Source organism: Nerophis ophidion, linkage group LG09 (genome assembly GCF_033978795.1).
Source record: "Nerophis ophidion isolate RoL-2023_Sa linkage group LG09, RoL_Noph_v1.0, whole genome shotgun sequence".
In the NCBI taxonomy this organism is placed as follows: Eukaryota; Metazoa; Chordata; class Actinopteri; order Syngnathiformes; family Syngnathidae; genus Nerophis; species Nerophis ophidion.
Window position 1 is genome coordinate 62,260,573 of NC_084619.1, and position 19,374 is coordinate 62,279,946.

General features: G+C 39.2%; 1 protein-coding gene across 3 annotated transcripts in view; it reads right to left on the reverse strand.

Moving 5' to 3' along the window:
- slc30a6 (solute carrier family 30 member 6) overlaps window positions 1-19,374 on the reverse strand; it is a 129,787-nt gene that overhangs the window by 50,894 nt on the left and 59,519 nt on the right. For all 3 annotated transcript variants that reach the window (XM_061911500.1, XM_061911499.1, XM_061911497.1), the window contains 3 exons: window positions 17,234-17,274; window positions 13,921-14,007; window positions 7,246-7,330 (listed from right to left, as the gene is read on the reverse strand). In XM_061911500.1, coding sequence (XP_061767484.1) covers window positions 7,246-7,273 — 28 coding nt within the window. In that variant the 5' untranslated portion in view covers window positions 7,274-7,330; window positions 13,921-14,007; window positions 17,234-17,274. The remainder of the gene's footprint in view (window positions 1-7,245; window positions 7,331-13,920; window positions 14,008-17,233; window positions 17,275-19,374) is intronic.

A 19,374-nucleotide genomic window follows, 5' to 3' on the forward strand; every position in this document is an offset into this window, starting at 1 on the left:
ACACACACACACACACACGCACGCACGCACGCACACACGCACAGACACACAGACACACAGACACATACACTCTAGTATTCGTTACCTTCTGGAGACCTGAGAAATAGCCTACCTCCTTAGGACCACACTTTCTAGATATATAAATATTTGTATTTACAAAATTAATAATATACACAAACTATGTAAATATAAAAAAGCTTGTTGTGAAAAATGAGATGGAATTTCATAAAAAAAGGTCACAATTTCACAAGAAAAACTTAGAATGTTGGCAGTATTATAGATAAAGTCGTAATTTTACTCAACGCAAGTCAAAATTTTACACGAAAAACGCGACATTTGTGCAATATTATGATCAAAGTTTGAATTTTACTCAACAGTCGCAATACTCACATACAAGTCATACTTAGTGAACAGCCATACAGGTCACACTGAGGGTGGCCGTATAAAACAACTTTAACACTGTTACAAATATGCGCCACACTGTGAACCCACAGCAAACAAGAATGACAAACACATTTCGGGAGAACATCCGCACCGTAACACAACATAAACACAACAAAGCAAATGACCAGAGCCCCTTGCAGCACTAACTCTTCTGGGACGCTACAATATACGCCCCCCCTCCCAACCTCCTCATGCTCTCTCAGGGAGAGCATGTCCCAAATTCCAAGCTGCTGTTTGGAGGCATGTTAAAAAAAAGAATGCACTCTTTGAGTTCAATAATAAATATGGCAGTGCCATGTTGGCATTTTTATACATAACTTGAGTTGATTTATTTTGGAAAACCTTGTTACATTGTTTAATGCATCCAGCGGGGCATCACAACGAAATTAGGCATAATAATGCAGTGTTTCCCACAGGTCAGGCATCTATTTGTGGTGATGTGGTCGGGCGGCGGGTGTGTGTGTGTGTGTGTACTTATATTCATATTTATATGATATTTACATATTTATATAATATGTAACTACAAGCTCCATTCACAGACAGAGTCCCATTGCTTTTATGAGCAGTAGAGCGAGTCAATAGCGGGGAAAAAAAATAAAAAATACATTTTTTTTTTTTATTTGTGGCGGCCGTAATTCTTTCGTGGCAAGCCGGCACAAATAAATGAATGTGTGGGAAACCCTGATAATGTGTTAATTCCACAACTGTATATCGGTTGATATCGGAATCGGTAATTAAGAGTTGGACAATATCGGATACCGGCAAAAAAGCCATTATCGGACATCTTCAGACAAAAGTCATAAATTTACTCAAAGAATGTCACCATTTTACAAGAACAACAAAAAAAATGGCAATATTTTGAAGAAAAGTCTGAATTTTATACGACAAATGTCACCATTTTGCATTAAAACGTAATAATTTAACATTAAAAAAGTAATAATTTTACGAGAAAATATTGCAATATTACAGACACAGAAAAAAATTGAAATTGTTCCCAATTTTATAAGAATAAAGTCGACACATTGTGAGAAAAAGATTGCTTCTAGTTAATCATTTTATTTTTTGTTTGTAATTGATTTTTAAGCTTCATTATTTACTTCAAGTTATTACAGTATGTCTCTATATAGAGTACATCCATTCATCCATTTTCTACTGCTTATCCTTTATTTTTGTGAATTAATTTTAGCCCAAGGGGGTGCATTTCAATTTCTTACACACACACACTTGTTATTACATGTGTTGGCCAGAGGGGGAGCACTTTTAAAATCAATCAATCAATCAATCAATGTTTATTTATATAGCCCTAAAATCACCAGTGTCTTAAAGGGCTGCACAAACCACAACGACATCCTTGGTAGAGCCCACATAAGTGCAAGGAAAACTCACCCCAGTGGGATGTCGATGACAGTGACAATGATGACTATGAGAAACCTTGGAGAGGACTGCATATGTGGGCAACCTCCCCCAGGGGACCGAAAGCAATGGATATCGAGCGGGTCTAACATGATACTGTGAAAGTTCAATCCATAGTGGATCCAACACAACCGTGAGAGTCCAGTCCAAAGTGGATCTAACACAGTAGCGACACAAAGTACCCCGCATGCAGCTGAGATAGGCTCCAGCACCTCCGCGACCTCGAGAGGGACAGGCGGTAGAAAAAGGATGGATGGACACATTAAATTTAAAAAAATCCCTACTTTTTGGCACCACCGTAATTTTGGTAGATTTCCCCACCAGGGGTGAAAATGAGACATTCTCTATTAGATGCAATGGTTTTCCGTACTGGGATCAAGATTTATGTCCTGACTTGTTCATACCTCCTCATATGGAAGGTTATTTTCCTTATTGATGTCTCAAGAAGGGCAGAAATAAAAGAACACACACACACGGACACACAATCATAAGGAAATAACATTCAGACCCATGTAATTGTGGTAATATCTCAGCAAGTCGATCAAGGGTTAACCTCTCCATCATTACACTCACTAGTGTGTGTGTGTGTGTGTGTGTGTTGTTTACATGTACGTTCCATGCAGAATACAGTGTGTACATGTGTGTTGAGTACACAATGTACATTCAGCTGCACAGAGAAGCAGCACATTAGACTTGCAAAAAGGGGGCGTGTCCCAATGTGCGTTACGCTTCATTTACACCGAGGGCATAATACACTGGAGGCATGTGATGTGCGCGCGCGCGCGCGCACGCACACACACATGCACGCACACACACACACACACACACACACACACACACACACACACACACACACACACACACACACACACACACACACACACACACACACACACACACACACCACTTCATCAGATCAAACACTCGAGTGATGTTGAATGTGACACAAACACGTCACCATCATTCTAACAACATTACACACATCACCACGCAATGAAAATTCATTCACAAATCAAGCAATTAAGTACGAGTTACTCATCAAAACAAGTTGTTCTACTGCATGTACATCACTACAAAGTACTAGTTACTCATCAAAACAAGTTTTACTGCATATTCATCTTCACTAAGTATTACCAACTCATCAAAACAAGTTGTTCTACTGCGTGTACATCACTAATAAGTACTAGTTACTAATCAAAACAAGTTATACTGCACGTACATTAATAAGTACTAATTACTCGTCAAAAAAAGTTGTTCTACTGTGGGTTGTACTTGTATAGCGCTTTACTACCTTCAAGGTACTCAAAGCGCTTTGACACTACCTTCAAGGTACTCAAAGCGCTTTGACACTACAGGTGCTGGTCATATTATTAGAATATCATGAAAAAGTTGATTTATTTCATTAATTCCATTTAGAAAGTCAAACTTGTAGAATGTATACATTCATTCCAAACAGACTGATACATTTCAAGTGTTTTTTGCCAAAAAGGAGATGATTATAGCTGACAACCAATGAAAACCCTAAATTCAACATCTCAGAAAATTAGAATATTGTGAAAAGGTCAGATATTGAAGACACCTGGTGCCACACTCTAATTAGCTAACTAACTCAAAACACCTGGAAAAGCCTTTAAATAGTCTCCCGTTTTGATTCTGTATGACACACAATCATGGGGAAGACTGCTGACTTGACAACTGTCCAAAAGATGACCATTGATAATTTAAAGAAGGAGGGCAAGACACAAAAGGTCATTGCCAAAGAGGTTGGATGTTCCCAGAGCTCTGTGTCCAAGCACATTAATAGAGAGGTGAAGGGAAGACAAAGATGTGGTAGAAAAAAAGTGTGCAAGCAAGATGGATAACCGCGCCCTGGAGAGGATTGTCAAACAAAACCGATTCAAAAATGTGGGGGAGATCCACAAAGAGTGGACTGCAGATGGAGTCAGTGCTTCAAGAACCACCACGCACCGACGTACGCACGATGTGGGCTTCAGCTGTCGCATTCCTTGTGTAAAGCCACTCTTGAATAAGACACAACGAAGTCCAGTGTTAAATTTCCACAAACGGTAATGGTCTGGGGTGCCATGTCATCTGCTGGTGTTGGTCCACTGTGTTTCCTGAGGTCTAGGGTCAATGCAGCAGTCTACCAGGAAGTTTTAGAACACTTTATGCTGCCTTCCGCGGACCAATTTTATGGAGGTGAAGATTTCATTTTCCAACATGACTTGGCACCTGCACACAGTGCCAAATCTACCAGTACCTGGTTTAAGGACCATGGTATCTCTGTTCTTGATTGGCCTGCAAACTCACCTGACCTTAACCCCATAGAAAACCTATGGGGTATTGTGAAGCGGAAGATGCGAGATGCCAGACCCAACAATGCTGAAGAGCTGAAGGCCACTATTAAAGCAACCTGGGCTCTCATAACACCTGAGGAGTGCAACATACTTGCCGACTCCATGCCACGCCGTATTGCTGCAGCAATTCAGGCAAAAGGAGCTGCAACTAAGTATTGATTGCCCTACATGCTGAAACTTTCCATGTTCATACTTTTCAGTTGGCCCACATTTCTAAAAAATATTTTTTGGTACTAGTCGTAACTAATATTCTGATTTTCTGAGATACTGAATTTGGGATTTTCAGTAATTGTCAGTACTAATCATCAAAATTAAAAAAAATAAACATTTCAAATATATCACTATGTGTGTAATGAATTGATATAATATGTAAGTTTCACGTTCTGAATATAATTACTGAAATAAATCAACTTTTTCATGATATTCTAATAATATAAACAGCACCTGTACTTCCACATTTACCCATTCACACACTGATGGAGGGAGCTGCCATGCAAGGCGCTAACCAGCACCCATCAGGAGCAAGGTTGGTACTAGGTAGGGGTTGAACCAGGGACCCTCGGGTTGCGCACTGCCACTCTCCCACTGCGCCACGCCGTCATTAAAAAGTACTAGTTACTCATCAAAACAAGTTCTTCTGCATGTACATTAGTACTAAGTACGAGATACTCATCAAGACAAGTTCTACTACATATACATAATTAATAAGTGTTAATTACTCATCAAAACAAGCTGTTCTACTGCATGTACATCATTAATAAGTACTAATTACTCATCAAAAAAAGCTAATCTAATGTGTGTACATCAATAATAAGTACTAGTTACTCATAAAAACAAGCTGTTCTACTGTGTACATCATTAATAAATACTAGTTACTCATCAAAACAAGTTGTTCTGCTGTGTGTACATTAATAATAAGTACTAGTTACTCATCAAAACAAGTTGTTCTGCTGTGTGTACATCAATAATAAGTACTAGTTACTCATAAAAACAAGCTGTTCTACTGTGTACATCTTTAATAAGTACTAGTTACTCATCAAAACAAGTTGTTCTGCTGTGTACATCATTAATAAGTACTAGTTACTCATCAAAACAAGTTCTGCGTGTACATCATTACTCAGTCGAACTATTTAACAAAACAAGTTGTTCTACTGCGTCTACATCATTAAAAAGTACTATTACTAATCAATACAAGTAGTTCTACTGCGTGTACATCATTAGTAAGAAATACATAACTGCTGCATGATGTTCATTAGTGAAGAAAAATCAGCATCATCAGCAGCAGCGACAAAGTGACGCCTCAGTGCACGCCAGCACGGCTTGACCTAGTACACTTTGCGGCGTCGACAACGCAGCCGCCGGCCAGGGTCACGGTGTCATGCCTCGACGTGACTGCCTGGAACGGCGTGCGCACAGGAAGTGATGTCAGCCACCACATGCATGGAAGCAGGAGCTCAAGTACTAATAGAGGTTGGATGATGTGGCAGCACGTTTGGGAGACGCACCCAAAATATGGAAAAGACATCTTGTGTGTGTGTGTGTGTGTGTGTGTGTGTGTGTGTGTGTGTGTGTGTGTGTGTGTGTGTGTGTGTGTGTGTGTGTGTGTGTGTGTGTGTGTGAGTAATTGTACGCCCAATTATCACACATTTCTCAGGCTCATCTGAAATATAGTTGCACTTGTGAGACATTGGATGGCAGTAGTGTATAGTTTGGCCTGTTGGCTGGTCAGTTCTTTTCTGAATCTCGTCTTTTGTTACGCAATAAAAAGTGTTAATACTCTAAGTATTGAACTTTTTACATCGCCAGCTGTTTGGCCAAACCGAGCATCTAAGTTGTCCTTTTCATAAACAAATTTGGAGGTGCTGAAATCGCCATGTAAAATCGGTAATGATAATCAGTAGCATGTCTGTATATGTATATTAGCATTAAGCTAGCACATTTTGAAAAATGGAGCCTTACATTACTTAGACTGGAGTGTTTTTTAAGTGAATTACTTTATAGGCATTGTCCAAACTTTTTGACTGGGGGTCGCATTCACTGGGTTGAGAAAATTTGGGTAGGGGCCAAAAGCCAACTGCCTGTAAAGTAACAATGTATATATATATATATATATATATATATATATATGAAGCCTTTATATGTATAGGCTTCATATTATTACAATAATATACTTGGATGTATAATGAATACAATTGGTTATTAAGAGTCTGTGAAAATTCAACTGCTACCTTGTTTACTTCTGTGACAACCTCCTTAAGGTTTTTTTAACCAATCAAAGATCTCAAGCAGCTAAAATATGCCAAACATGGACAAGTGTGAAGCATTTTTCCCATTGCTAATTTTATATAGCTTTATATACCCATATATTAGATTTAAAAGGGTGTAATTTGGTTTGTTTTTATGTTGCTTGGACATTTTTTTGTAATATTCTCATTTAAAGATCAATGAGTAGGTTGTGTTGAACGTAACCATGTTTGTTGAATTTTTGTGCTGGTTGATTTTTTTTTCATGACTAGAGGTTGTTTGGATTCGGTCATATAAGTACATTTTGGGCTGTGTTGGATGAGTTACTTTCGTCAGTCACCAGATAGTGACAGAATGGCAGCTGTCTGCCGGCAGGATTGCTTATTGAAATCGTGCCGTCTGTCTCGTGGGCCAAATTAAAGACAACGGCGGGCGGCACTTACCCACAGGCCGTAATTTGGACACCCCTGACCTAGAGGTAGTGTGGTTGAGTCTGCTGGAGTGATTGGCAAGTGCCAAACTGGTGACAGGGCGTGACGTCCGGTACCGTAACTTGCCACCATTTATTTTTACCCGAATTGCTGCACATTACAACTGGCACAACAAAAAAAAGTAGCGGATTCCCTACCCATGTAGCTGTAGAGGAGCGATGGCACGGCCGTTGTCTATGTTGTGTTAGTGTGCTGATATTTGTACGCCCCGCCTCCACATGAATTAAGAATGTCAGCGATCAAACACAGTCAATGAACTGATTTTGTGCGTTGTGTGTGTGTGTGTGCGCGCTCACCCATGCTGTTGGTGGCGCTGCACCACATGAGCAGACAGGCGGTGCACAGCAGGTTGAGAGAACCGAACAGCAGGATCCTCCATGACTGCAACACACAAACAAATATGTCACCTGTTGAACAAGCTCGCCAGGTGAGCCCCGAGTATGGCGGAGAATCGCTGTCCAAGCTCCACAAACAGACGATTCAAAAAATTGTTCTTTGATTGCAAGTATAAATCATTTTCTGCAAGTAAAAAAAAACGATCCGCTAGTAAAATTGTTTTTTCTTCAATTAGAAAACGATTTGGAAGTGAAAAAAAATTCTCCAAGGTAAAACTTTTGTCAGTATTATTTCACCCTGCACTCAGAGCACCTGTAATTCACACGCTACGACAGGTTGCGATTTTAAGGCCGTCAGAGATACTGGTATTTGCGCATGGTGCCGTCCGCCAAAAATAAGATAACAGAAGAAGCAGGGTGGAGAATAAAATGGTGGACAGAAGACAAAGGAAACTTAAAGGTAAACTTACTTCCCCTCTCTTCTGTCCGCCATTTTACTCAATCAATCAATGCTTATTTATATAGCCCTAAATCACAAGTGTCTCAAAGGGCTGCACAAGGCACAACGACAAACGACATCTTCGGTTCAGATCCCACATCGGGGCAAGGAAAAACTCAACCCAGTGGGATGACAATGAGAAACCTTGGAGGACTGTAGATGTTTTTATTTCTGTGAATCACTTTTTTGATTAAAGAAAAGTGTGTTTTAATTGCAATTAATTTTATTTTCCTGCAAAAATGATTCTAATAATTGTTTTTGTACTTGCAATTCGTTTTTTTTAATTGGAAAAAAAACTTTTTTTTTATACTTGTGAATCGTTTTTTAATTGAAAATAATTGTTTCATAACTTCTGAATTATTTTTTACGTGCAGAAAAATGTTTTTTTTACTTGAGAAATGTTTTTTAATCAACTTTTTTATTTGCAAACCATTATTTATATGTAAAAAATGGTTTTACTTGCAAATTGCTTTGTTTACTTGCAGAAAATTGTTTTTATATCTGTGAATTACTTTTTAACTGTATAAAATTGTTTTTTCCTTGCTGATCGCTTTTTTGTTTACTTGCGAAATGTTTTAATACAAATAATATAAATAAATGTGTACAGGTAAAAAACGGTTTGCTCGTTGTTTATCACTTTAATTGAATATTTTTTTTAACTTGCAAATAATTTTTTAATTAAAGAAAATATTTTTTTACTTGCCAATCATTTTTTTTAATTAAGGAAAACTGTTTTTTTTTACTTGCAAAGGGTTATTTATTTGAATAAAATATTTGTTTTACATGGAAATCGTTTTTTTTTACTTGAAGATATTGGTTTATGTTTTACTGGCAGATCACTTTTTTTACCTGCAAAAAAATATTTTTATACTTTCAAATCGATTTTTAACTTTCGAATCGTTGGATGTGAGTAAAACCGTGTTTGTGGAGTTTCACAGTAATTCCCCTCCATACCTGCTCAGGTGGTCACATGACCACGGTGGTGGATGATACACAAGGGTGGCAGTCATCAAAGTCGTGGTCCGTGCCAGGCGGAGCAGACATTCCTCACGGGACTTGGGCGTCATCAGCAGGGTTTCCCCGTCACACTAGAGACTGTCTGGCAGGTGACCAGCGGCGCTCTAATCTGCATCCAAACCTACAAACCCACTGGACTCGGCCTGACTTCCTGCCCTGCAGTCGACCCGCCCTGCCGGGGGGATTTGGCTGAGCAATCGGCCCCTCCCACGTCTGCATGTGTGGTCGAGTTCCCCGCAAACTTAAAACGGCGCCGGGGTGAAAGGTCAGGCCCCCCCCCCCTTGCATATGCACATTAACGCTGTTCAAGATGGACGCCGGCGAGCTGATGCAGTTTAACTTTCAAGAAGAAGACGCTCGGCTCAGCAGAGCCGCTGAGTGGTTTTCTGTGTCAGACGGAGGAGAAGCAAGAACTGGAACAAGGGAAGGTGTGTGTGTGTGTGTGTGTGTGTGTGTGTGTGTGTGTGTGTGTGTGTGTGTGTGTGTGTGTGTGTGTGAGAGAGAGTCTGGCCTGTCACATCGCATGGGCCTCATATGCTGTTGCTAGCAGAGCAGAGTGCTGTGAAATCTACAATTACGCCGTGTGCTGTGTTATGACAGCGCCGAGGCGTCTGGTGACAGCACTAGCCGGCTATGTGCGCGCGTGCGCCCGCGTGCACGTGTGTGGGCAAACAGAGAGGCGGCGCTCGGACACGACGCCGCCCCTCCCCCGCCTCACGTACACACGGCGCCCGGGGGAAGAGAGGCGCTTCGCATCCCTGAGCTTCGCTGCCCCCTTCTGGCGGCCCGCCGCCCGTCTTGGCGGCGCCACGGCGACAAATTGTGCCGCCGGCGCACCACGTGACGGCGTCATGGCGAGCCGAGGTCAAGGCGTGGTCAAGGTTTAGGAGGAGCGTCCCAAAAGAACTAGGGTGAAGAGAACGTCCTCCATATTTGCACCAGGGAGATCAACCCCATAATCACGGGAGACGTCTCGGCTTTTGCTGCTTCCAATGCCGTTGGCTCAATGGCCAGAACTTTCTAATCCCAGACTGTGTGTGTGCGTGTGTGTGTGTGTGTGTGTGTGTGTGTGTGTGTGTGTGTGTGTGTGTGTGTGCCACAATAGCACACCATCTTTCTTAGAGTAACAGGTCTAGCTCACAGCACGACTGTACTAAGTTTGGCCCCCAACTATTAGTATAGTGTGCAGCTGAGATCGGCTCCAGCACCCCCTGTGAACCCAAAAGAGACAAGCTGTAGAAAATGGATGGTACTGTGATACTAATGAATCATATTCGGGACTATACAGCCTCTAAAAAGTACCGGTACCGCCCCCCCCCGTCGTCATCACGTTGTGACATTGCTGGTTTTACGAACAGACGAGCATGTTGCGGCAGTGCACAATCACAGAGTATCTACAAGCAGACACACTGTGTCGACATAAAAGGAAGAACGGACGCATTATGGCTAAAAAACTAAAGATAAAGGTGAAGTTATAACACTGAAACGCCCTCAGGAAGAGGTGCTTTAAGACATGGCTAGCTAGCTGGCGGCTAAAGTCCAGCCGCAGTCGGCGGTATTTTAGCTACTTCTAAATCACTAACTCTCGCCTCCATGGCGAAAAATAAATTAAGTTTCTTACAAGTAGTATTATCATTGCAGGACGAGGAATAGCTAAACATGCTTCACTACACACCGTAGCTCACCGGCGTCACAATGTAAACAAACATCATTGGTGGATCTACACCTGACATTCACTGTAATGATACCAAGTACAGGAGCATATCTAGTCGATACAACTATGAGTACCTTGATATTGTTTGGCATCAAAACATCTTATTTTTTCTTTAATTTGTATTATATTTATAAACTCAGGACACACATGACGACTTTGAATATGACCAATGCATGATCCTGTAACTACTTGGTATCGGATTGATACCAACATTTCTAGTAAAATCCAAAACTAAGGTAAAGTATCAAACAACAGAAGAATAAGTGATTATTACATTTGAACATAAGTGTAGCTAGAACATGTTAAAAGAGAAAGTAAGCCGATATTAACTGCAAATGAACAAGTGACGTGTAGTGAAGTGAAGTGAATTGTTTTTATATAGCGCTTTTCTCTAGTGACTCAAAGCGCTTTACATTGTAAAACCAAATATCTAAGTTACATTTAAACCAGTGTGGGTGGCATTTGGAGCGGGTGGGTAAAGTGTCTTGCCCAAGGACACAACGCCAGTGACTAGGTTGGCAGAAGCGGGGATCGAACCTGCAACCCTCAAGTTGCTGGCACGGCCACTCTACCAACCAAGTTGTACCGCCGCAAGTAAAGTAAGTACCAATGATAGTCACACCCACACTAGGTGTGGCGAATTTATTCTCTGCATTTGACCCATTACCCTTGATCACCCCCTGGGGGGTGAGGGGCGCAGTGAGCAGCAGCAGTGGCCATGCTCAGGAATCATTTTTGGTGTTTTAACCTTCAATTCTAACCCTTGATGCTGATGCCCAAGCAGGGAGGTAATGGGTTCCATTTTTATAGTCTTTGGTATGACTCAGCCAGGGTTTGAACTCAAAACCTACCAAACTGAGGTCGGACACTCTAACCACTAAGTTATTTTCTACCGCTTGTCCTTAATAATGTTGACAAAATAATAGAAGGGAAAATGACACAATGTGTTACTGCATAGGTCAGCGGACTAAATTATGAGCCTTTGTTTGTTTGCTTACTAATAAAATACAATTTGTCTATTATTTTCACTATTTTTTTTTTAATTTAAGGACATACTTGCAATGATAAACATATGTTTAATGGATCGCAGTATTTTTTGTTAAAATAAAACCAATAATGCCATTTTTTTGTGGTCCCCCTTATTTATAAAAGTACTGAAAAGTATCAAAATACATTTTGGTACCGGTACCAAAATATTAGTATTGGGACAACACTACCCCCAACAAAAAGGGCCCTCGCTCCCGTTGCACCGCGGGGTTCACGCGAGTCAACCGGCAGGCCCTTTCTGATGCCCTGACCCACCGTCAAAAATTTCAGGACCAACAAAATATAAAATTTTTCTCTATAGCAAAGCGTCTTCAAAATATGGGGACTTTTTGAGCACGTTAAGGCCCTCTAACCGTATAGAACAGCTGTGTCCAGACTGCCCCGCCTGCTTCTGCAATTTGTTCAACAAAGCATTGCACTAAATTCAGCTTAAACACCAGGCTGTCAATGAAGGCTAAATATTTGCTGCCATCTTGTGGACAATGTGAGAAAATCAGATCAATGAACCTTGAAATGAATTTTAAATAATAGCACAGCATTAACCTTTATGACACATCCGAACAACCTTCCCTAGTCATGGTGTGAAGAAAGAAAAGCGCCTAACATAAAAGGTCAACACATGGTCACACATAACAAAACCGACTCACTGAATATTGTGGATATTATGCAAGACGTCCAAACACCATAAAAAAATGTTTTGAAAAAATCCACCCATTTAAATCCATTAGAGCAGTGGTCCCCAACCACCGGGCTCAATTGGTACCGGGCCGCAGAAAATTTTTTTATTTATTTATTTTTATTTTAAAAAATAAAATAAAAAAAAATATTTTTTTATTAAATCAACATAAAAACACAAGATACACTTACAATTACCCAAAACACCTCACATTTTCATGACAAAAACCTCCCTTTTTCATGAAAAAAAAAAAAAAGAAGAAGAAGAAGGAATGAGTGTATGAATAATGAATGAATAAATTGCTTAACGAATGGAGGAATAGGTGGATAAATGAATGAATGATTAAATGAAATATTGAATGAATGAATGGATAAATTAATGAATGGATGGATGGATAAATGAATAAAATAATGAATGACTGAAATAATAAATGTATAAATGGGTGAATAAATAAATTATTGAAGGAATGAATGAATAATTTACAGAGGAAAAAGTGCATAAATGAAAGGATGGATAATTGAATAAAATAATGACTGAATGAATAAATAAATGAATGTGTGGATGGATTAATAAATGAATAAATTGATTAATTAAAGAATGAATAGATGGATAAATGAATGAATGATTAAATTAAATACTGAATGAATGAATGAATGAATGAATGGGTCAATGAATGAATGGATAAATGAAGAAATTAATGTGTGGATGGATTAATGAATGAATGGATGAATAAATTAATAACTAATGGTTGAATATATGGATAAATGAATGAATTAAATTAATTAACAGAGGAAAAAGTGCTTAAATGAATGGATGGATAAATTAATAACATAATGAATGAATCAATAAATAAATGAATGCGTGGCTGGATTATTAAATGGATTAATGAATGAATTAATTAATTTACTAATGGATGAATAGATGGATAAATTAATGAATGATTAAATTAAATATTGAATGAATGAATGGATCTATAAATGAATGGATAAATTAATGAATGAAGGAATGAACGTGCGGATGGATTAATGAATTAATAAATTAGTTAACTAATGGAAGAATAGATGGATAAATGAATGGATGAATAACTTAGTTAGATAAATAGATAGATAGATAGATAGATAGATAGATAGATAGATAGTACTTAAATGGGTGATTGAATGAATACATGAACAACAACTGAATGATTGAATGCATCCATTCATCCATCCATTTCCTACGATTGTCCCTCTCGGGGTCGCAGAGTTGCTGGAGCCTATCCCAGCAGCACTGGGGTGGAAGGCAGGGTACAGCCTGGACAAGTCAAATGATAGAATTAATACCTTAATGAATGAATGGATGGACACAATGGAATGAATGAAAAAAAAGTATTCAATAATGAATGGATAAATGAATGAATGAATGAATTCTGCTTGGTCTTCACTGAGCTACCATGCACACGTCTGCAATTGGCTCAACATGTGGCGTGTTGCCAGCGCCAATAGGCTACATAGTGGAAGGGGCGGGACTAACGTTGATGAGCAACACATGGTGGAAAGTAGTGACCAGTAAATATTGTGATGGTCTTCTCCAATAAGTGCACGATGATAGTAGAAGGTACTACACTGTCAAGATACCTGTGCTCAGAAAGTAGGAACAAAGTACACTTACTGACTTTTTGAAGAGTACACTCAACAGCACACTTACCCGTCTATCTGATGCCACCAGTCGGAATTCTTGCAGGAGTTTTCCAGGAAGTGACCTGTGTGTCTTCCTGAAGGGATGAATGGTGCCCTGCAAATGGAGAACAAGCCTCACTTTAAAGAGCCAACATGTTGTACAGGAAGTGCCGCTGGATACATTACTTGGCCCACGTCGCCGCCTAGAGGCGCGTTGGGGCTTTGCACAAAGTGCATAAATAGAGCCGTTTAAAGGTGGATGTGCTTTTTTTTATAAAATACTGTCTATCATTCACAATCCTTATGTATACAAAGTTTTTCTTTTTCATGCATTCTAAGACATAAATAAACATTAGCAAAATTCAGCTAACAATTGAGCAAACCGAAATCGCACTAAACATCCAAAAACTTCCATCAAGGTTTTATATACACGCTGTAATGTAGTAACATTACAATACGGCGGCGTATTAATTTCACAGGCGCATCGCAATGTTAACTTAATGAGAGACAACAAAGACTACTTTAGGACAAATTAGGGCTGGGCGATATATCGACATACTCGATATATCGCGGGTTTGTCTCTGTGCGATATAGAAAATGAATACCGTATTTCCTTGAATTGCCGCCGGGGCGCTAATTAATTTAAAACCTCTTCTCACTCCGGCGTTTACCAAAGGCATGCGGTAAAGACAAGCATGCGCTAATTATTTTAAAACCTCTTCTCACTCCGGCGCTTACCAAAGGCATGTCGTAAATTTAGGCCTGCGCTTATAAATTTGAGTGCGATGTAAGGATACCAGCATGAAAAGCACATTTAATAAAAAAAACGGTATTATGGTCTTACCTTTACTTATAAATGAAGTCCATGCGCAGCTCCTTCTGATCAACAGCATCGATAACTTGTTTATAGAAGTCTTCCTTATCTTTCTTCAGTTTTAAAAGTCTCTCTGTCTCGATGGAGATCTTCCTTTATTACCTCCTGCTTTGATTGAAAGTCCAGTTTAGAAAACTGTTTTATTTTAGATATGTAATCCTCCATGTTAAAAGTGCAAGAGAAAGGAAAAAATAAACGATCGCTGCTCACTCTTGCTGCTTGTTGTCACTTCTTCTGCAGCCGAGTTGTCGCAAGAAGGATCAATCGCGCTCTCTACCACAAGGAGGCGGAAGTCATTTAATGACTCATATTTGACACGCAGCTACGGTATATTAATAAAACATAGCTGCTTACTGTTCTTTTTAGCATATTCAATAGCTTGGACCTTAAATCCTACTGAATAACTCTTAATCTACTTCGCTTTATGCGATTTGAAATGATTGAAATCAGCCTCCTCCATTTTGAAAACGATGACAGGTGAAGTGTCACTCTTGACGTGACGAGTTTGACCCGGCAGAAATTCTAGGCATATGCTAATTATTTGGCGAAACGAGGTTGACCCGGCGGAAATTCTAGACATGCGCTGATAAAAATAATATTTTGCAAAACGAGTTTGACCAGGCGTTAATCCTGAGCCGGCGGTAATGCTAAGCATGCGCTAATTATTTTGCGAAACGAGTTTGACCCGGCAGTAATTCTAGGCAGGCGCATACTATATACCCGGTGGCAATTCAAGAAAATACGGTATATTGTGATATTGGAATACACAGTCTCACGCAGTTGCTTTTAGCTGCGGGCATTACACTACATGCGTTTCTCACTCTTTGTTGTCTCTCCTTCACACAGAAACGTAAAACAAGCGCACTTTTTTACATACGTCACATACGTATACGCCCTCGCGGAGCAGAGAGGTAGCGGCATTGGTAACGTTAGCAGCGGTGCGAGTGGTAATACGAGAGAAAGTTCTTTATTTTAACCCATATTTGTTCCCACAACCGCACCTTAAGTTGGAGTCTTTAATCTTGTTATATGCAAATATAATGACAATAAAGTCTATTCTATTCTATTCTAGAAGGTGCGAATCTGGGAACAAATGAAGGAATAATTAATTCCCAAGAAAAACAGCACGGAGTCCATCGTCTGGCGGTGATTTGGCTTTAAGCGGGAATATGTCGAACAGACAACCGTAATTTGTCAAGTGTGGGGCAAACGCGTTGCTACAATAAGTAGCATTACTGATAATTTGTAGCATCATTTAAAAAGTCACCCGCTAGAGAATGAAGAGAGCTTGAAACTCCGCATGTCAACATCTCCGTTCAGTGCCACACCAACAAAATGCCGAGGCAACCGATTCCAGATCAACACCGTATGAAAAAAATAGTCAACAACAGAAGGAGATAACGTCCGCACGAACCTGCCACATAGCGAACGACATACACTATTTGATTTCATATTATGCAGCTCATTTTTATTTGACAGTTATAGAAATATCTTGTGCGACATCATGCACAAAAGTGCACTTTATTTGTTTTAAACTATTGTAGTGGCATTCTGTACAAAAAAATGCGCCTGAATTTAGCGTTGTTTTGATATGTCGTCGTAGTGACATCATGCACAAAAGTGCACTAATAGCTTGTTTTAAAATGTCTCTGACAAATCTTGCACTTTCTGTTTTGGAAAAATATGAATGTTTGTGCCACTGCTTAATAAATGAATAATAAATACACTTTTGGTCAATTGACTTAGTTGTGATTCCCTCTCTGCATGAAAGTTTAAAAGTAGCATATATTAATGCAGAATGAAGAAGAATGTTTTAATGTAGACACATAGAATCATCATACTGCTGTGATTATATGCATCAAGTGTTCATTCAAGGCTGAGGCAAAATATCGTGATATATACTGTATATCGTGACATGGCCCAAAAATATTGAGATATTAATAAAAGACCATACTGCCCAGCCCGAATCTAAAGTTCATTAAAATAAACATAATAGGAGGTGTAATGCCACCAAGTCAGATACTGCTGACTTCTTTCAGGCTTCTGATTGGACAAAATGTGCATGACAGCAGGTGTGTGCGTTGGTTTGTAGACGTAGACAGTTTTGAAACTACACTTGTGGGGACGGAAATTGTTTTAATAAGTGTTTTTGAAACTCTGTGTTCATGTGGACAAGGCCTTAGAAGCTGTGGGTTAATATTCAGGTTAGCACATGTAAATGGAATATTGTTGGCGCTTTTTGGATGTTTTATAGTGATTTTTGGGTGGAACAGTGTACTCCCAAGAGCTGCATTGATAGCCTCCTCTTACTTGCCATATTTTACGAGTTAGGATGTATAAAATAAAAAGGAAGACGTGTTCTTGTCTTACAAAAGGATTGTGAATCATAGGCAAGATTCCATGAAAATGTACTTCTACATTATTTTTAAATTTGACTTTTCTTTGGGACATTGCTGAAGACACTCACCAAGACGTACGTGTCCTGCTTCTTCCGGTGCACGGGCAGGTCTGAGGAAAACATCAACACATAAGTCACGTGACCACAAGACCAGGAAGTGTTCCAATTTGGCGCCAACCACACTGAACACACCTAGTAATTAGAGATGGCCTGGCACGATAGATGCTTTAAAATGTGATATCGGAAATTATCGGTTTCAAAAAGTAAAATGAATGACTTTTTAAAATGCCGTTGTACGGAGCAGTACATATCCGGTAAAACACGGATATAAACCCAGTCAGCCTCTCCCCTCTCCCCACACACAACACAGGAGTGACGAAGCTTGATGACCTCATCAAACCGCCGCGAGCACAGCATAACAACAACAAGAGTGTGTTGTTGCCGGTGCTGTAGCCGTGGCTAACAAGCGAGCTCGCTCAATGACTGACTAACGGCACCATGTCTATGGTTTGGTATTATTTTAAAGTGTGTCTAACGGATAAAAAAAACCCAGCAATTTGCAATAAGTGCAAAAAGTTGGTTATGCGAGGAGGAACTAAGACGTCTTCCTTTAATACGAGCAATTTCATCCCCCACCATAGCCCAAATTCCAAGCTGCTGTTTTGAGCCATGTTAAAAAAAATAATACACTGTGTGACTTAAGTAATAAATATAGCAGTGCCATGTTGGCCCTTTTTTCCATAAATTGAGTTGAAGTTGTTCTCTTATTTTGGAAAACCTTATTACATTGCTGATCTTGAACAGGATTGTTCTAAAAATCTTAAATTTCTCCTCGGGGATTATTAATGCATTTCTGATCCTGGGGATAGGTTGATTGGCAACACTAAATTGGCCCTAGAGTGTGAATGCGAGTGTGAATGTTGTCTGTCTATAAGTGTTAGCCCTGTGATGAGGTGGCGACTTGTCCAGGGTGTACCCCGCGCTCCGCTCGAATGCAGCTGAGATAGGCTCCAGCACCCCCCGCTACCCCAAAAGGGACAAGCGGTAGGAAATGGATGGATGGATTGTCACATTGTTTAATGCAGGGGTCACCAACCTTTTTGAAACCAAGAGCTACTTCTTGGGTACTGATTAATGCGAAGGGCTACCAGTTTGATACACACTTAAATAAATTGCCAGAAATAGCCAATTTGCTCAATTTACCTTTAATAAATAAATCTATATATATAAAAAAATGGGTATTTCTGTCTGTCATTCCGTCGTACAGTTTTTTCCCTTTTACGAAAGGTTTTTTGTCGAGAATAAATGATGAAAAAACACTTAATTGAACGGTTTAAAAGAGGAGAAATTAGCAAAAAAAATTAAATTAAATTTTGAAACATATTTTATCTTCAATTTCGACTCTTTAAAATTCAAAATTCAACCGCTAAAAAGAAGAAAAAAAATAGCTAATTCGAATCTTTTGGAAAAAATTTAAAAAAGAATTTATGAAACATCGTTAGTCATTTTTCCTGATTAAGATTAATTTTAGAATTTTGATGACATGTTTTAAATTTGTTAAAATCCAATCTTCACTTTGTTAGAATATATAAGAAATTGGACCAAGCTATATTTCTAACAAAGACAAATCATTATTTCTTCTAGATATTCCAGTACAAAATTTTTAAAAGAAATTCAAAAGACTTTGAAATAAGATTTAAATTTGATTCTACAGATTTTCTAGATTTGCCAGAATATTTTTTTTTTAATTTGAATCATAATAAGTTTGAAGAAATATTTCACAAATATTCTTTGTCGAAAAAACAGAAGCTAAAATGAAAAATTATCCCATCCATCCATTTTCGACCCTTAATTCCCTTTTGGGGTTGCGGGGGGCGCTGGTGCCTATCTCAGCTACAATTGGGCAGAAGGCGGGGTACACCCTGGACAAGTCGCCACCTCATCACAGGGCCAACACAGATAGACAGACAACATTCACACTCAAATTCACACACTAGGGCCAATTTAGTGTTGCCAATCAATCTATCCCCAGGTGTATCATATTAAAATATATTTATTATTCTTTACAATAAAAAAAATAAATTTACTTGAACATTGATTTAAATTGTCAGGAAAGAAGAGGAAGGAATTTAAAAGGTAAAAAGGGGTATGTGTTTAAAAATCCTAATATAATTTTTAAGGTGGTATTTTTTCTCTAAAATGGTCTTTCT